At 40.9% G+C, this 23929-nt stretch overlaps 1 protein-coding gene across 4 annotated transcripts in view; it reads right to left on the bottom strand.

Moving 5' to 3' along the window:
• The window catches only part of wwox (WW domain containing oxidoreductase), a 132205-nt gene that overhangs the window by 101047 nt on the left and 7229 nt on the right, over nt 1–23929 (bottom strand). For all 4 annotated transcript variants that reach the window (XM_080475509.1, XM_080475511.1, XM_080475508.1 and 1 more), the window contains one exon: nt 14844–14950. In XM_080475509.1, the coding sequence (XP_080331635.1) occupies nt 14844–14950 (107 nt within the window). The remainder of the gene's footprint in view (nt 1–14843; nt 14951–23929) is intronic.

The following is a 23929-nucleotide window of genomic DNA, read 5'->3' as shown; positions in this document are numbered from 1 at the left end:
CAGCATAGATGTCTGCATAGTGTTCTGTATTGCTGCCTCATTATAACCCCAGAAAAAATAAAAAAGAATAACAAATTTGAACTTGTGACCTTAGGTAAGAGCATTTCATCTCAGAGCTGATGACGGTGCTGACACAATCTCGCTGTACTTCCACAGCAAAAACAGGCTCTCTCAAACATGTAATGGGAGTTTGTGCACACAGCAGCATGGTGTGATTTGCAGATAGCGAATGCTACACTTGAGAGTTGCCTCTCTAGTTAGCGCTGTCTCATGGCTGAACCCTGCTAAGTTATTATTACCTACAGTCAGCCCTATTGATATTGTGACTCCAGCATCTGTTCACTTCCTTGTTACTGCCGAGACCCCAGTACAGTGTCCTATCTCACCGCGTGCGTGTGCCTGAGTGTGTGAGAGCTTGTGTGCAGGTAAGACCTCTGGGCTCGAGTAGTCGCTGTACTCAGAAGAAGACAAGAGGCTGAGGAGGCTAATAGAGAAACACTCAACACACCAGGGGCCTAATCAACTGCGAAGGACATGTACCCATAGCTCCAAATATCTACCTTACACAAACACACCGGCCTATCTTTTTCGCTCTAATCTCACTGATATTCCACATTGCCGACACCGATGCCACAAGACACAAAGACTTTGTAAGCGAAGCTTGTAGAAAAACAACGATCAAAGTGAGAAGTGAGAGTGGAATCCAAACTTTATCTGCAAATACAGAAGGCCCAGGTGAGTGGAAGAAGAAGGGGGGAAAAAAAAAAAGAAACAAAGAGCGAGCTCTGAAGATCTAGCGGGTTAGAATGAGGAGCTGAGTTTCCATTATCAGAATCAAATATTAGTGAGAAAAAAATGGGGAGTGGGCAACATTAATCAAAGTGTTCACCTAGTGGGCAGCCATATGGCAGATCAGCACGCCAACAGTGCAAACTTGCTGATCTTCAGTAACGGAGTGCAATTAATTCCACTGGCTGCATTCATCTCTCCCTCACACACACACCGATGGAAGGGAGGCAGAAAGGAGGAGAAAGAACAGAAGAGGGTTTGTCATGACTCCACTCTTCCTCCTCAACTCTTTTTTTTCCTTCCTTCCCCTCTCTCTCTTTCTCTCTCTCTCTCTCTCTCTCAAAGCACAGGAATCAAACCCAGGTGATGAATGAGGTGGACACAGGGGCCTCTGGTAGCTCCTGTGGTGATGGTGGGGGAAGAAGAGATGAGGGGTGGGACAGGAGGAAGTAAGAAATTAGGAAGCTTATAGAGGCAGGGAAATGCAGTGGTGAGGACGGATTTAACTACAACAAGATTCCTAAAACTGATGAAAAAAAAGAAAAAACACACAAACAAATATGGTGATGGGCCATTATGGTGATAAGCCCCTTTGTTCAGTCAAAATAGAACACAAAGTATCTCATGGTAAAAGACATGGACAAATGTTCGCTTTTTTTCCCATTTCCCACGATATTTCCGGAAATCTGATGGTGGAACCAGCGCCCGAAAAGTTGGGATCGGGCCAAGTTTTTTATATTATCATTGTAATCAAGTTTTTTTTGTGCTATAGGCTGTTCTGTAAATGCAGTACCATCTGAAGGCCAAAGGATCAGTTGCATCCAAAGTTGACCTTCTGCCTTTATACCTTGTTGTTTGCTTCTTCTCTTTTCTGAAAATGTTCAACAGTCTGAGACATTATTAATATCTCAACACTGTTTGGACGTAATGTGTTGCAGAATGGTAAACCTCTGTCTGTTTTTACTTCTGAAGGACTCTCCCATTCTAAAATACTCTTTTATTATTATAGTCAATCATGTTACTGAAATCTAGTGTTTGCTTACTGCTCTTTGGGCTGTTTAATATCAGCTTCATTTACTTTGATTTCGGCCCTTGTCTAAAGGTTTTTGAGAAATTTTGAAATTCAAAATGACTGAAAACCGTCTTATATTAATGTCAGTGTGCAAAATATATTTAGGTTTATGAGGACTACAAATCATTGCATCCTTTGTTATTGACCTGTCACATGAGGCGCCAACCCGTGTGAAAATAGACTTGTACATAGTGAGATTTATCCAACCTATTTGTAAGGCTATATTTGTGTGTTTTTGTTTTACCCAGTCCAAAATCTTTCCTATATCTGAGTCAAAAGTGCCAGTCATTCAGAGTCTGCCACAGTATTTACGAGAAGTTTACAGAGGAAACTCCACCAACAGATTTACCACAATGACAAAGTCAGAATGTCATGCTATTTACAAACTACCATAATGAGAGTAAGGCACGCACAATCCCACTGTTCAAAAAATAAACCCTCATAAATACAATATAAATCCCATTATCCTACCCACATAATAGCCATTTCTACACAAAGCTGTGCAAGTAAAACATTGTGTTTATTACCACTCTTCAGCTCTCCCTGGAATTGTTGTAAAACCCATCACATCTTTAGAAAGAAGGCAAAAAAAACCTTGCAACGTTTTTGTAATTTTCATGTATTTGTTAAGAGAGTAGGAATTACAGTTTGGTGTCCAAACAGCTCTAAAGAAAATACAGATTACCCTAAAAAAATTGAAATGAACTAAACTGAAGACTTTTCAAGCTCTATCAAAACAAATGTTGTTGTTTTTTAATATATTGTTTCATTAAACTAAATTATAAAAGACAGAATGACAATTGATGTTGTTTATTATGTTTCTGTAAGGTAAAAAAAAAGCTTTTGAGGGGAAAAGATGGCAAATAATGGAAAAAAAACACACACACACACACACACACACACACACACACACACACACACACACCTTTTGGTTTTATGTAAAATTAGCTTCTCCCCTGGCTCTTAACACAAGCTCATCTCCATTAGCCGCAACCTAGTAAAACTGACTCCTCCAAATGAGTTGTGGATGTGAGCTCCCCTGGCATTCGCAACTCTCCCTTCCATACAAACACACTGCATCTGCTATCTCATGTCCATATCTCCGTCAGTTCATCCCTTAGGCCCAGTCACCATACCACCCATACCAATATCATAAATGACTGTGAGGGGAGCCTTCATTAGGGCAGCACTGCCCCTCCACCCCCCTAATCAGGGCATTTTCCTTGTGTGTGTTGGGCTGCTGCTTTATAGCCCAAAAGGGGCTCTGTTAATGAGGAAGTGTACATGTCTCCATTTCCTGTCTAGCCAGGTCGGCAGTTCATGTAGTTGAGCCTATTATAATCACATGGCTTCTTTAATTAGCCACATTCATCTTGGTCACGCATCAAACAGCTTAAAGTCATAGAGTAACACGATAAACACAAATATCACCTTAAAAAAGCTGCTAAATATTATGAGATCATTTTCACAGGACAGTGTGTCAAACAATATATGGTGATGTATTCATCCCTTACATAATGGATAGTGTTAATTACAAGACTCCAAACATAAACTAGTATATGAGGACATGAGGACAGAAGAATTACGACAAATGTCACAGCCTGCTCTCCCCCACTGTTTCCACAAATGCTCACACTTCTTCACATTCTGCCCTCGGCCTGCTCAATCTCTTCAATCCCCTCTCTACACCTCTGATCTCAAGCCGTCCCTGTCTTTCTTTCCCTCCATCATCCCCTCTTCACTCCCAGGCCTCGTTGACATTAACCTGGAGCACTCATATTTTCCCATGGTTCTCCATGTTGCTCTCCACATGTCAGAGCAGGAGGCTTTATGGCCCACATCCATCAGCGTCACATGCCAGGATTTATGGGAGATGGAGTCCAAACCCAATAGCCCTGAATCAGTCTTACTGAAGCCGACCCCTGGGCCGCTGTGCAATGTAATAGATGAGCACACTTGCCCCCTCCTACCAACTCCCCACATCAGTTCACCTCTTCTCCTTCAAACCCCTCTTCTGCTCCTGCCTTCACCTCCCCTGGCTTTTCCTCCTCTGCACCATCAGTCCAGTCCTCTGCTTTGCCCAAGATGGCTCTTCTCGCTCATTCATTCAACCCTAATGAAGATTTGGTTACCAAAAATTAATGAGGCAGGCTGAGTAAAGGAAATAGCCAAGTGCACATGTACTCACACACATTCGCATAGACATAGGTTTATCACTCATTGATGTGTGTAGGGTTTTATTTAGGCTAATTTATCATGACACTGTATTAATAGGCAGCAGTGCCCTTCAGAGGAGAGATGAGAGGCACCAATTATCTCGGTTCACTGCCACAGATGGACCTGTAGGAATGACAAAAGCCTGTCAAATTATTCAGTCCTGTAGCTCTCTGTGGTTTACAAAACACTGCTGGAAATGACAAAAGAAAAAGCTCAAAGGCTGTGGAGCCAAAATAGATGTAATAAAGCATTTTACTAAACAGATTGCATTCAAGCTGTACACTCACCCGAAAACTCAAGGTTTTTTTTTTCTCCAAATATTGAGGGGCACTTGTCAAAGATAATGTTGGCAAACTAATTGCTTCACAAGTTAAACTCTTTTTTTTTTTTAATGCGTCATTGATGTCTGATAAAGGTCGACAAAGGGCAAATTTCACATTTCAAAGTGGTGGTGGCAAATTTTCTGGATGAAATTAAGAGTTGTCAAGAAGCTAATTTTAATATCAGATTAGTGCTGCACTGCATTTCATCCGTGAATAGATGAAAATCAAGGATCTCAATCACTTGTCATTTTATCATCAGATCGGTACCTGCAGGTCGGAGCCAAATGCTGAAACATCTTTAGTATTCTTAAGAGCAAATACCCACTTTACAACAATGACAGCCACTTTTAAATTTTCAGCTTTTAAAAGGTCTATCAAGAGTGTATTTGCCCCCACTTTAAATGTTTTTGCCAAATAATTCAAATAATAAATAAGAGTCAAATCACATTTTCGGGACTCAATTTTTAATTTGCTTGTGTGAACCCCCAAAAAAATCCTATCAGGCATCAACACAGCTCAAAATATACGTTACAAATTTTGAATATATGTGTATATCAAGAAGTATTGATACTATGGCCTTATTGTTCCAACCTGAGATTGAAAAACATGTTGTGCTAAATACAGTGGTTTAACATTCTATGAAAGAAATATTCAGTAAATGATATTTAGTTAACAGTGAATATAGAATACTATTTGATGGCAGCAACTTGCAAAACATATTCCCAAATCAAAGTGTAAAACATAATATTTCATCACGGTGCAAACCTGAATACAACAGAAGAGTTGCTCTGGTCTACATACGTATAGTGCTGTGACTGTGGGAGTTAGAGGTCAAAGTGTGTTCACTGGTTCACAGCAGATTTTATTACAAAGTTATTTGATATACTCACCAAACCCGTTCACCTTATAACCTGCTTCGATATAGAGCTGGTTATCTAAAAGTTGTACAGTTAATACACACACATTTCACAATTTGAACATGTGAAATAATATTGCCCTGCGGCCCCCCAAACAGGTCCACATCCTAATAAACGTCATACGCCATGAAAGAAATGGCAAGGTGGCTCCGACACCTCTGAGCCTCCCTCAGCATATACAAACAAACACGCGCAAACATGCACACTTACGCACACACATACACACACATACACAAGGGCTGGAGTTGGTCACAGGTCAAGAAAGCTTGTAGCTCTCTGTGGTACCCGAGAGCATAGCCGCTTGAACTTGTAATATGCTTCTCTCTCCCCCGGTGCCACTTGTTGGGGTTTTAGTGCAGGGGAAATTACACTCTGCTCTGGGTTTGTCAGTGATGGTCTCAGGCTGAACCTGAAGTCTGCAGACAAACAGCCAAGGGTTGAAGAAGCTCTGACAACAACTGACCACTGCATTTACTCCTGAGCATCCCTGATCAACAAAACCTTTTATAGGCATGCGCTCCACACACCATTAAAACATTCATATCGTTTTTAAAGTGTGAATAGACCAAACAGTAATAACAGATCATGCTCTTTACCCAGTGTTTTCACAGGCGAGCCATCTCGCTGGATGGAGGCTATGACCTGTATTTTCCATCCACACAGCAGGTGTAGTGTAAAATTAAATAAAACACTGGTTTATTCATTATGCGGACACAATATAAATCCCATGTAATGATGTTGTGTGAGATTATAATACATTACACGGTTAATTCTGTACTGAGAGCATAATCATTTGCATCTGGGCTTAATCACCGGTTCGAATCATGTTGGCTGTTTTATTCATCAAAATGTTCAACAAAAACAAAGATAACGTCTAACCTGCACCACAAGTCAAATCTGAACTGAGAGATAATTATTGATATGGGGCAAGAGAGAGGGAAACTAATAAAAAGGCAGTGTATCAAAGTATCGCAGTTAAGCATTAGTCACGTGAGGGCAACTTCACCACAACTCTGGTGTTCTCTAAATGAATCCCCCTCGTCCCGCTCGTGATTTATGGACCTGTAAAAACACACGTTGTTTTTAATCTACTGCTGCCTGAATCTGCCTCTCTAATGAAATGTGGATCTGCGTGTGTGTGTCTGCGTGTGCTGAAGGGTGTGCATGTGTAGGAGTGTGTGTTTGATAATGATGTATGGGCTGAGGTCGGATTCTTTGAGCATGAATTTTCCCTCTGATAAATATGCATTCAGTTACACAGACTGATTAAGCTGTAAACCAGTGTTAACTCTGTGTCAAAGCACATACAAACACACCGATACTTACATAAGCGTGCACGTCCACGCACATATACGCACACAGCTTCTCAGAATAATGATAGCTATGCCTGAGGCAGGATTGTTTGGATGCCTGGAGCTGTTCAGTGGTTTCAATTCCATGAGACCTGACTGCAGAGGAGATCCTATAAACAGAGGGCGAGGCACTCAGCCTCAGACACTCAGGCATATCAGCAGAAAACATTTCACAAAGTCAAAAATAAATGGCAGAGTTCTGCAGGAAAAAAACTAAATACAGTACTTTGGAGGAAACAAAAAAAAATACATAATAGAAGCAACTTAAAAAATGACATACAAGCCAATTCGCATTCAAATTTTGATGAGGAAATAAAGATGAAGAACCTGTTCTCTTCATATTCACATTTTGTAAATTTTTTGACTTACAGGGGGCACTATATGACAAAAGAGGTTTGTGACTGTTATTGTTCATCAGTCTGACATTGAAGTTTGCGACTTACAATGTCAGAATCGTCGGACATAGCAGTTGTTGACTTGTTGTGACGCACTTTGTCCTTCACGAGTAACACATACTGACAACAGGCTAAACTCATTCATAGTGTTCTTCTCTGTTTTGTTTTTCTCCCATCTCTCTTGTATGAGAAACTCAATCAGACATGTACATGTAGGGCACCAAAGACATGCATGTACATTCACACACACAGACACACACACACTCATTAAGTTTCCCTCTCATGTCTGAATGTACTCTCAGTGGGTTATTAAAGATGACGAGAGACAGCATCAGACAATTTAAATCTCACAGAGACATCAAACACAGAATTACATCTAATTAGCCCATTGCATCTCCTATGAACTTTATCATAGGATCTGAGCGCCTGCGCTAATTTCAAACTGTGCTAAAGATGCTAAAAGAGCTTGGAGTAATAGCGGATAAATGTTATAGCCAGTTGCCAGATGGTTTCTGCATTCAACATTACTGTGTTTGGCAGACTTCAGCTAAGCCTCAGTCTGTTTGGCTGCAGCTTATTACAACTGGCTCATCTCTTGATTTAAAACATTACAGTGTGTGCTGGACTTGTCTCTCTGTGGTCAGCACTTCTCCGACTTCAATAAAAACATTCTGTGCTGGCAGAGAGAAAAAGAGGGAAAGAAAGAGTGAAAAGGTTCCAAGCAACCTCTCACCTCTCTCATCATAAGAAGCCCCCATCCCAGGGCGATGGGCCTTTCTTCAGAGGGGAAAGTGAGAGAAAGAAGGATGAGAATCTGTCAGGTTCAAACAACAAAGAGGTGCTGCTTTACACATCCTTCCTCAACCTGTCCCCTTCAGTGGCAGTGACATCATTTAAATCATTTAAATCCTCCCCAACATGACCTATGGCAAGTGACCCATCATTCTAACGCTCACACCTCCTTGTGAGACGGCTGCTGAAATGCTTATTTAGCAGAAAATATCAACCGACTAACTATGTGATTTATTCAAAATTATTCCTCCATGGTGCTCCTTCACACAGAGCATTTGCCCATAGTTCACTGTGGTCCAGGCAATTAGGAGCAGGCCACACCTCTTCAGGAGACAGAGCACCTGGCCATAGCAGACAGACATAAGGAGGAACAGAGCTGAGCGGCGCACAGCTTTTCACGACGGGCTGGAATAACTAAGCAGAACAGTGAGGGAGAGTGAGAGAGTGAGGAATGCAAGCCAGGCACTTTAGGATTCATTTAGGTTCCCCATCTCCCTGGTCACTTTATTAGCAGTCTGGGAAGAGTGATGCATGTCCCAAAGCTATGCAAAATGCATAATCAAGCATTTAAATACACACCATGTGGACGGGTGTGTGCAGCGTGCGCGTCTGTGCACGGAAGTGTGCGTACAAACTGAACTTGTGAGGTGTCTCTCTCTCTCTCTCTCTCACACACACACACACACACACACACACACACACACACACACACACACACACACACACACACACACACACACACACACACACACAAAATGCTTACTACTGTAAAACTTCAAGGTATTCAAGTCTTACACTTTTATACTAACAGTCCATAGTACACAAAGGCTCCTTTAGTATTCCCATGAGCTGCATTGGGACCGTCACCTGCGTAAAGAAATGCTCAGTGGTATATTACAGTAAATTCTGCTGCAGCTCCTCAGCTTCGTGTGGTCGCCTGTTGGGGGATCAGAGCATTCTAAATTTGAGGGAAAGGGGGTTTCCTCATCAAATTTACATATTGCAATTGCACCTTCATCCAATCCATTCTCTCCGCCTTTTTCATTGCCAGGCCAATGCAGAGAATAGTTAAGGACACAGAGACATTTTATTCCCAGTTCAGACAGAACGACAGTGGAGAAATAAGTAAATAAAGAGCGATGAGAAGGCTCCCTGGAGAGCCAGATGCATGAAACTAATATGATGGGGAAACAGAACAATTTGCACAATGCCTTTCAGTGGAAATAAGGGAGAACCACCTTTCCCTGTGTGATTTACTGGATGCACCTGAACAGGAGGCGAGCAGCACGAGGAGGAAGCACAGGTGTAGCGTTGCTATTTTCTCGGGACAATGAGAAAAGGGGGTCCAGAGCAACATTAGTACAAGCTTTGACGTCACCAACAACCATTCCCTACAGATTTATATGACCTTTAAAAGTGCTATGTCAGTGAAAAAGCATGCAAAAAAATAGATACATTGGCCAATGCTTTAAAATAAATGACGGGGCACATCGTGATTGAGCCAAAACTTTTTTTTTCCATTTGGTTTCTTATTAGGTCTGAGTATGATGTTACATGATGCTACATTAGGGAAAACTTATTGGAAAAACACAAAGGTAAATTTCTGGTACATTCACTGTGATATACAGTGTTTCCCTGAACCCCAGGAGAGTGCTACAGACCTGCTCACTGACCTGAGAAATGCACATCAATTTTGTTAACCATTTTTGGGAAAAAGAAAAAGTGGTTGGAAGCTGAAAGGTGAGAGGAGAGGTTGCGAGTCTTTTAAGGCCTTTTGGGAAGTGTAGAAAATAGCATATCCAAGGTATGATGGGAGGGGGAAAAGAACAGACTAAAAGAGCAGCATCCTGAGGCCCCGGAGGGACTGCAACCAACCAGGTCAGCATTTCACGTGTGTCACTTCCTGTTGGCCTCAACAAGAGAAGCGTGGCTGCAGTGTGGGGTGGCATGAGTGGCCGGCGGGGCACAGGGGCCTGTCAGGCTGACACAGGAGGTTATGCGCAGGGCAAATGGACAATGCAGTCACAAGTGTTCCCTGCACCACTTTTCCTCTTCAAACCAGTGTGATTCAGGTTAAAGGTAAAGTGGGGGTGACAGAAAAAGGTCTGAAAGCATGCAAAGTAGTAGTTTTCTCGAAAAAAAAAACACGGGAGTCGTCTCAAACTTTGACACCTCACACTGTATATAGGCCATGACGCATAAACATGTTGCATATAAATCATGAACCACATGATGCAGTGTGAGTTGGTGAGATGGAGCATCAGGAAAGGTAAGGGAACACAACTTCATGTGGCATCTTCAAGGTTAGCCCGCCTTTTCCCCCTTTGTCTTTCAAGACGTTTTCCATCTCGTCTTTGTAGAAATCCAGAGCCGACACCTGAAATAGCAGAGCTGGCTTGGGCAGGAGCTTTGTGTCTCATTTATTCTTACGTTACTTTCTCCTATAGCATAAGAACCAACAAAAAAGAACGCCCATGAGTAAGGTTATATTCTGTAGACACAGAATATTTCTACAGATCTAACAACGTGATAAAAAGGTGAAGTGAATAGATTATTATATTATTCTTTGCCTGATTTTCATATTCAGCAGAAGAACTGTCTGCCAGCCTGTATGAATGACTGCTGCTTATCAGCTCTCTGTCTTTCTGTCTTGCTTTGCCTCTCCGGCCGGTGTTAATGTTGCTGTTTGACATTGCAAGCAGCAGGCTTTTTTTTTTCCTCCCAGCAGCCTCAGTGGACACTGAGCTTTAGCCTAATTGGTTCCAGAGCAGACCCTGACAGAACTCCGCAGCGGCACACAGCCATATTAATACCCCCGTGCCACCCACACACACACACACACTCACACACACACACACTAAAAACAAGCACAGCAATCAGTGACTAACTCACTAATTAACGCCCTTACAAAGCTTCTCATTAGCATGTGTTGAAGAAAGGGGAAGTGGAGAAAATGAGCATTTTGGTTTAAAAAAAAGGAACGAAATTACAAAATAAGAGCAAGGCGCACGTGTGCAGTGTATGTGTTGCATTCTGCTCATAGGCCAAGGGCCTTGGTTGGCCCACTGAGCAGCAGGCAACATCTCAGGGGAGTCCATTACCATTATCCAAGGGAGACATTGGAATCAAAGATAAGCATATTTTTAAAGGCAATCAGGAAAAAATAAATCTCTGGCACACAAGCAACACTTTGGTTGTTAACCAGCAACTTAACCTGCATGTACTGTGAGTGGAATAGGAGATGGACAGATAATGGGCTATGGGAAAACCGTGCGGCGATGGAGAGCTCAAACGGCTTGGAATAATAAGTTACAACACTTGCAGTAAAGATAATTACATTTATCTGTGTACAAAAAAAGAGCATGTTTGTGTTACTGTGCTTCACTTTCTGCATTTTCCCCTCCGACGTCATGCTCTCCCCACATCATTTCCAACACCCATTTGCTGCTTAATCCCCTGGTTTTACTGTGGCTTCATCAGAGCCTGTAAAAGCAGCCCCCTTTGAACCCTATAAAGCCAAGCAGTATCGGGCTTATTGTAAAACACAATCATAAGGTAAATGTTTATCCCCTCTCCGCCACTCTAAACTCCCCTAACGAGCCTGCTGGAGTGGTTTCGGCTCAAATAGAGGCGGAGAAAACAACACATTCTCCTCAGATTAGGACTGCGGAGGAGAAGGAGCAAACGTCTCATCATGAAAACAGTAAGTAGCACAAACACAGCATGAAACTAATTTCATGATGAAGAAAAAAAAAAAAAAGTCAGTGGAAGCACAAAGAAGTTCTGTTATTTCAAAAGTGCCAAACAAACCTTATGATGTGAAGTAATAATATAAACAACATTTAAAAAAAAAAAAAAAAAAAGTAAGGAAAGTTTGCCGAATTTGTAGATTATTTCTTTGCTGTAACAATGCTTCTTGTCAATAAATCTTACATCATTGGACAATTTTTGTATTTCTATTTTTAGTAATAAGTTCACAAGAGCAGAGTATGTCGATTGCGCCTAATAAAAATAAACCAAATTTTCTGCATCATTTCGAAAAAAGCTTTTCTTTGCTGATGGTGTTGACTCTTGTATTTAACGTTTGTTTCGCCCATTCAGACAATTAGGTGTCTGACTTGATCCTCTCAATGCAGAGGGATCGATACGTTTTCTGCATATACAGTCTGGAATCAAACTCTATCCTAACGACGGTAGCACTCACCCCGACAGAGAGGGGTTAATCAGATGAAAAAGCCTCCCAGCAGTTCTGACCTCAACCCCATTACACACTTGTGGGATCGGCTTGGACCTGGACCTGCTGTTCATGCCAGAGTGACCAACGCAGCCACGTTGGCTGACTTGAAAATGAAAATTCCGTGTAGAAAAAAGGGACGTCATCGTACAGCAGTGTCGTCAGCAGGCTGGTGACCACTATGAGGTGCCAGGTTGCTTTTGGCTGTGCAAGGCTCTTCTATACACTACCAAGACTCATTGCTTGTTAATGTTAATGCAAATATTTCTAGTTTCACTGAACACCACCAAATATGAGTTAAGAGCAAAGAACACCTGTTTGGCTAAAAAGATGTGGTGAAACCATCCAGGAGCACAACTCACATACACCCCCACAAATATATGTTCCTTTCAAATGTGGCGCCATTTATCGGGAATAATCAGGCTTTTCTGTGGTGTAAGATTGCCAAAAAACTCTGCGAAATGTAAATTTCACTACTTGTGTTTCATTTATGAAGACTGCATGTACAAGAAATTATAAGATCTGGAAGTTTCTCTTCCAGGAATCTGATATTGTTCTGTTTATACAGTCGTCATTCCTGGCAGAAGGCAGTATGATTGGCTGGGAAGGATGAGCCCTCTGACCCCGCTCTTCCTGGCTGTTCTGACCTGCCTATTATCCATCAACGACCCCACTATTACACCCACTGTCAGTACACGGTGCTACACTGAACCGCACCGCCCTGTGCTGTGAGCGGGCCATTACTCTCACCTCAGGACGGTGGCAACAGCCCACACTGCCGCGGACACAGGGAGGGAAGTAAAGAAAGGGAGAGTTCAGAGTAATAGTAAGCAGGTAGTTAGAGGTCAGAGGTCTTGTGCAATCGAGACAGCAGTTCCACTCTTGGCAGCCAGAGCGGAACTCTGAGAGAGACCTGGAAGTAGATATGATGACCTTTTGTACAGAGGACCCCAAAATATACCCTCTTATCAAAATGACCTTAACATAGGAGCATGGGAAGGTAAGCAGAGTCCATCCATCATCTTAAAGATTAATCCTCCTCTCTATTCTTCTCCTGAATCTATTAATAATGTCGCCGGAGGGGAGAATTTGCAGCCAAGATTTATTCTGATATTGTGACTTTTATTCATTAGCCTATAACAGGGGGATTCCTTGAAAAGGAAATATGGAGTGAGCTTAGGGAATGCTAATTCACTTCTGCGGCTCCATTTGAACTATACCAAAATCTATTAACTCAGTTGCTGAAACTGCTGACAATCTGCAGATGCGACATGCCAATGTACCACAAATAGAGAAAAATTATCATCTACACCACAGAGGTCACAATCATTTATTCTTTAAAAGCATTTCCAGACAGCTTTAAATTGTTAATTTACTAATAGTTAACATCTTGAATAATTTGTGGCAGGTGTGAAGCCTGAAAATCAATTTGATGGCCAAATCTTGCAATGGGATCAGAGCTTTTCCTCACTCATTTAGACAAAGCAGTGGAATTTCACACTGAGGAGCAGCACTGGCAGCCTCAGGGGCATACTTCAATTAGAGACTTTGGTGAGTTTAAACACTGCAGATCTACTCCCGCTCAAAGGCGTCTGTCTCCCTCTCTCTCTCCCTCTTTTCCTCCTTCTCTGCCGCTCTCTTCATATCTGCGCTGAGCACTCACTCTCCTTCTTCAAGTCCTGCTCTCTGTAATCAACCCAGTGCTAATGGCTTATTCTTTCTGCTCCAGCACCCACATTTCACTTGTTTATTTTCCCACACTCGTAAATCTGGGGACATGTCACAAGCGCAGCGATATTAGAGCAATAATCTCAGGTAATTATCAGATGCCCTCTCATTTTTTTTTTTCTCCCTCCCCCAGACTGTTTAACTCTAACTCTCTCTCTCTCTCTCTCTCTCTCTCTCTTTCCTGCTCACTTTACAGAGAGACACTCATCGAAGTCTCTTAAGTCGGCCTGTGCAGTATGCTGGCAGTTTAAGGGAGCAAAAACATGTCTTCTTGAATCTTTATATTGTTTCATAGAAAATGTTTCTCTTAAAACAATAAAAAAAAAAAATTGTAGAAACATGTAAATACATACATAGTGTGTTACACATTTGCATTCAAATAGCCCAACAACACAAATCCATTTAATTGAACCTCTTCTGTATGACATACAGTATTATTAGACTGCAGTATATATGAGGATAAATCCTATAAAAGGAAATAAAAAGGTTGAGAAAAATGTGTGTTTGAACAATTTTCCAGGTCAGTCAGGTCATACTGTCTGGACAAGAATTAATTTTCACTGTTTTTATTTGATATATGTGGTTCAGCAGTTACTGCTGAGAGCCACAACTGTTAAGAGGTATCAGGTTTAAGGTCTAGATTAAAATGTCATGTATTGTATCTAAAAGAGTGGAAAGCTGGAATATCACAAATCTGTAAATAAGGGCTTACACAACCTGCCGTACTAAAATTTTTTATTTATTTTTTCTTAAATTCTAAAAGAAAAAAGACTTTTCTTAAAATATTTCACATAAAAAAAAGTCAATTCTTTTTTTTACTTGAATCTAAATTCAGCCATGTATAAAGAAGATTTGACTAATGAGCCTAATGTCAAGAAAGTGGTTAATGTTCACGCTAATGTTGGTCTGAGATTTGGGATGAAGCGCAGTAATACCATAGATTAGAGATTAGGCTTATAAAGACATTTCACACTTGTTTAGGCCATTTCATTGGAAAATAAAAAAAAAAGACTTTGTCACTCACCCACTCCTCCTGTATGAGAGTAACAGCCTTGCTGGCCCGGGACAGGTTTCGGCAGGCCAGGATAACGTGGGCGCCGTGAAGAGCAAAGGACCTGGCAGTCTCAAAACCTGCGACGGGGAGAGGGAGACGCACAAACAAGGAGAAAGACAAGGAGAGAGAGAGAGAGACGAGAAGAAAGGGAGACAGACAAGGAGACAGACAAAGTGTCATACATAAGGAAAAAGGAGAAGGAAAAAAAAAAGAATGAGGGCAAGCAATGCATCAAAGATTCTTTTTTTCTTAAGATAACTTTGATTCTCAGTGGTTGAATCTAATGGGCCAGTGGTGGGGGAGGAATGTGGGTGCAAGTTAAAATCCCCATCAATTTTCTATATAATTTCTTTCATTGAGTAACCCAGTGGTCTCGTAGAGGGAGCTAATCATTTCTCTCTGAAGTGATGAAACTGATTGAATTATTGTGGTTCAAGACTTCTTCGCCTCGTCTCAGATAAAGTTGTGGATCTGACCGCCGGCACTCAAGAAGGTATCGCTGCCTGAACGGAGTGAGAGGAAGGGAGGTCGGTTGTTAATTATGCTAATAATTATACAGCGATGGCAGTAATTATGAAAACACGGGTCATAATAGAAGAAGTCAAATGAGCAATCGAACAGTCGTGACATTCAAACTGAACCTTGGCGTGATATTTGAGCACATCAAAGGGCCTCTGATAAGGACATTTCTCCCATGAAACGAGGTCCGCAGATACGCACAGAATTTATCAGTCCAAGACTACTTCATGGCTCCATCCAAATCATGTAGTCACGATAAAACTGACAAAAACTGAAGATAGAGGGAGAGAGAAGTTCATTTCTAAATTACAATTCTAAATGGGTCATTTCATCCCATAGGTTGAATTAATTTATGAGATTAACTTTTTCCTTCACCGTATTTTTATTTCCTTTGACATTTACTATCCCTCAAAGTGTCACGGAAAAGTTCAACAGTTCCAAGCTGCTTCTTATTTTTCAACCTCGAAATACCAAAAAAAAATAGAAATAAAAAACACGAACACACATTGTAGAGGCGGCGAGTCCTGATTGACAAAGTCATGAGCTCAATAATTGATTGTGGCAAAGAGGGTCTGAGAGGCAGAGCAGTAGGCAGAGTGTATGAGAGGGTGGATTAATATGGACTGTAATTAGATTATATGTCTTAATCTGATTTTCATTAAGAGCAAAACTGGGAGGCCTAATTGTGAGGAGAGCGTTAAGGACTAATATCTATTAAAACTCAAAATTGGAGCAGGATTGGAAGCCCTTTCTGACAAGTGAAGCATGGAATGAAATTATATGACACCTTATTAGGTGTAATGGAGGGGACTGTGGCTGAGAGCCGAGATCGTTTCACTCACAGGAAATGGAAATGAAAATAAAAACAACATGACAGAGGGGAGAGGAGAAAAAAAAAAAGCAAGCAGCGAGCATCCAGGAGTAAAAATGTGCTTTGAATTGGCCGGTGTGACAGCCAGCTCCAGAATGAAAAAATGGTGGCAAATCTTCTCAGTGTCATACAAATGAAAACACTAATAACAAAAATAAAAATGATAAATTTTTTTTTGCATGTTTTGAGTTAGCGTCTCGAATTTGATTTGGAAAAGGAAAAACCCAAAAAAATCACATGCATTTTTCAGCTTTCCTAAAACACACATAACTGCCGGCGTCTGGTAAACAACACCTCACACTCACTTGTTGTGTGTACAAACCATGAAAGTGAAATTAATCGACACCAGTGTTTTCCATAATGGAGAACAAATTAGAATATGGCAGCGACAACAGCAACAGCGCTGGAGCCATGTATTTGCAATGACAAATAACAAGGGCTTGACATTAATTGTGAAATAACGAGAGTGGCGTTGCTGCAACAGAGACTCCCCGCCCTCTCACCCATGTTACCGGTGAAGAGGGCCTCGCTGAAATTAGTTCTTGGTCAGGTGTACAACAACGGGAGCCTGTTTCAGCATTGTATGCTGATGGTGGAACATGACAAGAGGTCAGACAGGGGTTTCTTTTGCTCTGGTGGATCGACAGACGCCATAAGCTGTTTTACAACCCACAGGAGGCTTTCTGGGCTGTGGCATTAGTCCAGATTCTTTTGACTAATCAGACAACGACACGTAAAACACATGAAAGTATAAGAAGACAAGTCTGAGCAGGATGACAAAGGTTTTTAAAAAGCCAGGCAATGAGGTGGCTTCTTGGATTGTGCACGAGTTCAGTCCGCGGCTTCACAACGTAACAAAAATACAGTAAATGGCTCAGCTATTGTTGGAAATGTGTTTTAGTGTAATGTATAAAATGTATAAAAAAAAAAGTGTAAAATGTCCATTAAGCAGTGAATGCTCTTCATGGTACATTAGGATCCTGGCCCTACTGATATCCCCCAATAATGAGTGTGATTTAGTGATTTCACGCTTTGTTTGTCCTCCCTGGCCCACCGCCCCTCTCTGGATCCCCCTTGTACACAGGTGTATTGGCTCAATGTAATGAGATCATTACCAGCCTCGTCAGTAAACGTGTTTATTTGGCAAACGGAGCTGCCTGCTCCTTCTCTCTCTTGATCTGCATCCAAAGAGGCATTTAACTAAAATAAGCTCTGCAGTACAATTGGGCAAACAGAAGTCGATTCAGATCATTACAAGACCTGTGGGTAAACATGTCGACTTCCCACAATCCCCCCCCCCCTCGCAGCGGCTAAATTTGCACTCAACAGAACATGTGAGGAACACAGATCATGAATGAACTCCATATTACCCCAACAACAAGGACTTACGAGGAATCTGGGCATTTTCAATTCCGACACACCACCTGAATCGATTTTGCGATTCATTTTTTTAAACAATTTAAAAGTTAATTGTGACTGTGCCGACTTATTCTTTTTATATCTGCCTGGAAAATCATTTGTTATCTGTTTGATGTAATCATAATACACAGATATATGATCATGTATTCTTGGGTTTTTGAGTTGAACATTCCACCATATTGTTATATCATAAATGTTGTTTCACCCGATAAATTAATTTCAACAATGTTTTGCTTTACTGCTTTTAACTCAAGCAACCATACCTGGTTACTTAGGTTTTGTTTCGTCTTCTTGAAATTAATAATTGTGAATGCAATGCTAGAAAACCGGTGCAAATAGTCGAGCCAGGTGCTGTTTTGTTTTGCCATTCTGCCTTCAGTAATGTTTGACTTCCTCACAAGTATTGATGCATTCAACCTGAAAACATCAAATAAAAACGTAAAAAGAAACATTTAACTTAAAACTAATAAGTGTGAGTGCCCCTTTCCAAAGATAAGTCCAAAGCTTGCAGGATGTCAGATTTAGGGCCCATTTGTTTTATTAATTATAAATTATAGGACATTGTTGCTCAACAGTGTGTTGCCAGTGTTTTACAGAAATCAAGTTGGAATTTACTAAATGAAGGGAATTATTAATGCTTTCTGTGTAACACTGATCAGTTTTATTTAACCAGATTTTACTTTACATAAATGGCACATAAAGGTGTTTATTTACACGTCTTGAAATATCATTAAATCACACTTTTTTAATGAGTAGCCCTTTAAAAGGTTAAATATTGTGAACATGAAATATCTATCAATACAGAATATCATTTAATGATAGTAATTTAATTCAAAGGGCATTGTTTTTTAATTCTGTTGGTTATTTTCTACTCTTTATGTCTGTGATTTTTTTTTCCAGCAAAACAGATACTATTCTGTAAAAACAAACTCTCCTGAAAGAAAGATATTTGAGGAAGCTTTAAGCTTTAATTATCAAGCTTACAGTAGAGAGATGAGTGGAACTAACCGAGGGGAGTGAGAACTGCAATTTATTTTCTGTTGACTAATCATTCCGGTTCTAGTCAAAATATCAATTTTCCGCTCGCTGTAGAGTAAATGAAATGTCTTTTACTGTAAAGAAAGCCCTGGATAAGTGAACAATGGAGTAATTCTGGACTCCTGGGCTGTCGCGTGATGAGCGCACCTGTTCCTGAGGTGGCTGTGTATTTTTTTGGCACAAAACGTAAGAAACAGAACAACTCGCCCCACTCTTTGTGACTTTAAAGATCTCCTCTAATTCCCCTCCATTAGTGCAAGAGGAGGGAGATGTCACCCCAAAAGTGGAATGTATGGTTAGTAATTACAGCCCAAGGTTGAGCTGTTCCAGGCGAGAGCACTGAAGTGGTTCTATTACCCCGGCCTGTCCCCTTCTGCCTCCTTCCTACCCCCCTCACTTGCAGTCTTGCCATCCGTGCAGCCCTATGTAGTACCCACACAGCCCCTCCTTCCTTTTCTGTGACCCTCTGTGTCGCCCTCCAACTCCCTACACAATCTCTCATCATGGCCTCACACCACACTGGACACCCCTGGTCCTCCTGCAGCCCGCCTCACACACAGAGAGAGAGAGAGAGAGAGAGAGAGAGAGAGAGAGAGAGAGAGAGAGAGAGAGAGAGAGAGAGAGAGAAAGAGAGAGAGACAGTAAAGTTGATAAACACATAACACACCAAGTCACACGTGTGCACAAGGATAAACACAAACCCCAGAGGCCTGCTCGTGCAGACATATCTGCTGAGCGTTAGGGCTATTTTCATCACTGTCATCAAAAATCCCCCCATCATGTAACTTTCATCCCCTCATCATGTGCAGACTGTAAACTCAAAAGGTCCATAAACTACTTGACTACACACAATAACCCAATACCCCTTCACTTTATTTTACCTACAGCCTTTAAGCACATATATGTATTCCATCCTCTTTCTCTAACCACTTCAGTTCTATTATATTACAGCTGTAATCATTATTGAACCCTTCTAGCCTCCAGCTTAATACTCTTTGCATGTTACACCAGTTTGGGTCTGCATAGCAAATTTCATCCAAGGTTAATAAAGTTGAATAATTTGACTAACCAACCATAACTGGTTCTCATTACGTAGCCAATAAACACATTCATCAGTGAGGACATGAAATGCCCGATGAAGAAAAAAATAAAGCTCTCCTTCGATTTCCTCACTGGTTCGGTTCACAAGCTGACACGGAGCAGACTGAGCGGGGCGCAGGCTGGCCGCTCCCGCAGCGGACACACACACAGACACACACACACACACACATACACACACACGCAAAACATGACCACACCTCTGAATATAAACACAGATGCACCCTGGATGTCATTTAAACCACAGGCAGCCACTCAGAGCTGCTGAAACACACACACACACACACACACACACACACACACACACACACACACACACACACACACACACACACACACACACACACACACACACACACACACACACACACACACACACACACACACACACACACACACACACACACACACACACACACACACACACACACAAGACACAGACGCCACATGCCATCCTCACCAGGAACATCTTTTTATCCATCTAATTCCTCCCACTATGAATAATGCATTTTCCTCCTTACTGAGGCTCGGGTTTAACGCATCGCTGCGCGGGTCTTTAAGGGGGTCCTTATTCATAAACAGTAATGCAGTAAATACCAGAGCTTTGCAGCCAATTTAATGGCAGTTATGCTTAACAAATCTGCCTCAATCTAATGATCAGCCACAAAGCTCGGCTCTGGGTTTAATCTACACACATAGGCTCTGAGAGCTCTACAACTCACTGAATATGCTTTAGGGATCTCTCCATCCAGAGAGAAGAGAGCACCGGCCTGACACTTAATCCTCACAACACAACACTGGGATCAACACAAATATAGAACAATGTTAGTCTTTCATGAATAAGAATAACATTGAAAGTCCTAAAACACTGTAGAGATGATGCATAGAGATACTAAAACATTGTAAAGAGCTCCTTTCTAAATCCTCGCTATTCCCTGTCTGGACCACCCGAGTCTTTTCTGCTCCTTATTCCAAAATTGACCCCGAATCTTAGCAGTAATACCATGAGGAATTTAGTGCATGCATTCAAACTGAGGAGAGCTTTGCGGCAGCATGCATCACACTATAAGAAGGCACAATGCAGAAGGGGCAAACAAGTTCAGATGAAATAGTAAGCATGTCAATGTCAAAAAAAATTCATGGAAAAAAATAGAACCAACGCAGCAAAATGCTTTATAATATCAGCTGTGAAAGAATGAAAACTTTAAAAAAAATATATCATTAATGGAAATTCTGATCGTTTCTACCAAACAATACTGCTGCACCTTACAAATGGAGCAGGTTTTTGTCAAAAGGCAAATCGCACCTAAAGAAATCAGTTTATCTGACATGTTATTTTCAGAGTAATAAATCGCACATGGCAGAGACAGTTGTGTCGCGCCTGACTGTTTTACTTGACTCAGGCAGAGAGGTCATCGTGTTATTTCGGACCACTTTTAAACATATGTTGTGTTGACAGTGTATCACCCGGGAGAATGATGACGCTCCCCAGGTAGAGGAATATAGAAACAGTCCCCAGCAGAGCCGTCACAGAGCAAATGTTACTCCATTTGCGAAGTGAGCACAACACAAAAATAGAAAAAAAAAATGTGCACGCAATATACATTGAATATGCTTGTTTGCTTTGTTTCAGGTTATTTTTAGTTCTGAAACGTGCATTTAGCACACTTTTATATTTAACACAAAGTGTTTTTTTGTCTGTCGTCCAAGTGTAAAGTATCAATATCATGACAATATCCCTTTAAGGACGACTGTTCCATGGACCCCTGGCCAGTAAATAACCTGAGAGTTAGTTGATAAGGGGAAATTAGAGCCAGAGCAGGAGTGGGTAATAGGGATGGATAGGAGGCTCAGGCCTGGGTCAGAGCCGCTTAGGAATCAATTCAGAGGTACAGGTGTACAACCACAGGTCTATAACTGTAAGAAAACCTTTAAAAAGGAGGAGGAGACAGAAAAGCAGGGGAGGGAAACAAACTGCAATCATTCATTTCCATTATCACAATTAAAAAAGCGCCACTCAGGTTGGTACTGGTTTTTAATTTACAAAAGAAAGCAGGGAGAGGAAGACTAATGTTGTAAACTGAGCGCAGTGATCGTGCTGGCAAGACAAACGACATTGCTGTCTTGCCTCCCAGCACTATTGCAATGGAGCTTCAAGGCCGGTCACAAAACCAGTGACTATGACAATTCATGCATAAATAAATTCATATATGTGCTTTTCATGTTCATGTGCATTAAGGACCAAATTAAAAAGCTCAAATGTAAATGTTCTAATTAAATAATTTCCCACCATTACTAATAAAAATGTCACATTTGCTGTGGAGGGAATAAGCACTGAAGAAATGGAAATGGCCTTGACACTTGGATTAAAACACTATTGATGCCATTAAAATGCTAAGTGGGTCCAACCAATTGGCATAACCACATTTCACTATAGGAATGTCAAAGGAGTACACGAGAAGTAGCAATTACTATTAGAATACTGTTAATTATGGCTGCCGCATTTTTAATATGTGGGAGAGTAAAACAAAGGTTATGTTAATATGGGTTTATTAAGTATTCACACTCTATAAAAATGTCTGTCTGTTGTTGCCTCTTGAGTCAGTCTTTTTAGAAAAGCAGAATTTTCTTTTTTTCATATAAACACATTTTCACTTACTAAATGCATCACAACAAATGTTAAATGTGGATTATCTTTTTCATTATATAGTTTTTTTGTTTTTTAATTAGGGTGAAATTGGGCATGTGTGAAACAGTTAATACGATAAGGTTTTTGAAAGCGTCCCTTCACCAACATCGTGGACCTCTTGCGCCCTCTTGTGGAGGAAAACGACAGGTTCGGGGAAGGTTTTTTTTGGCATTGTCACACATGTCTTATCACCTTTTCCTTCCTTGAAAGTTACTTGCTGTCCATGCTGGTGGATGACAGATAGAACACTTTAGTCATACTTCTTTTTGTTATTGTCTTTCTAATATTTGCTCCCTTTTTAGAGTTGATTCAGTCTTACTGCTTCTCAAAGTCTGGAAGGTTTTACACTTGTTTAAGGATAAAGCTGCTAGTCCGACTATAAGACAGTGATGATTTTTCCACAACTGAGCTAGGTATTTTTTGAGTTTTAAATGTATGCATCTATACATCTCATACAACAATTTCCATATCAGCTCTTCACCGGCGGCCATGGTTCAGCATTTCTGTGATCATCTTTTTGGTATGCGCATAAATATTAATTTACTAATATTCTAAATAAATTTATATTAATTTATTTATGATATAATGACTTTACCTTCCCAAATAATAATTTTACTGCAGGTTTCACTGTCTTGCAGTAATTATTTGACTCTTGTCTAACATGTCACACTGCACACAAAAGAATGATCAAAAATGACCTCAGCTGAGAAGTGCCAAACTCTGACTCCATTCTTTTAGTTAATATCTAAGTTTTACATACCCAAACCAGGTTTACTTAATAGCGATATAACTTTTTTACAAATCATAAAGGCTAGATATTTAAATAAAGGTGAAGATTAAGCTATTGCAGCGGTAAGGTAAAGAAGGCATTTAAGTTTGCGTGCTCCTTTGTTCGGTGAAAGTCCCACGAGCAATTGTGAATCTACCAACTACAGCACTGCCATGCAGTATCTCATCATATACACACAGCAATTACACTGCTGTGACTTTCCGCGGGACAAAGGATCGGAATATAAAGACAATTAACGATTTTATGTTTATTTGATTTTCTTCTTGCTGCCATTATCTATCTCGAACAAAGCAGCAAGTCTGAACAAATGGCCAATACTTGTGCTAATTTAAACTAAAAGAAAGAGGAAATGCATTTGTTTCCACGCCATTATAGAATGAGCCATGCATCTGCTGGGTACAAATGGACACCATTCATTACAGTTAACAATGACATCCAATTCCATCCTGCTAATGAACTTCAATATAGTCATGTTCGGTATTAAGGAGTGATTTGTTGAGTCTAAGTGTATCATTTTGGAGGCTAATGTTGATGAATGCCTGCATGTGGAGGGGTGGTGACAAGCACAGAGAGAAAACAATGTTGCCAGGCAGCCTGTGCACCACTTATATTATAACCCCACCTAGTGGTAT

This window comes from Lipophrys pholis, assembly GCF_963383615.2.
Source record: "Lipophrys pholis genome assembly, chromosome: 11".
Lineage (NCBI taxonomy): Eukaryota > Metazoa > Chordata > Actinopteri > Blenniiformes > Blenniidae > Lipophrys > Lipophrys pholis.
This window is presented reverse-complemented; position numbering and strand designations above follow the sequence as displayed.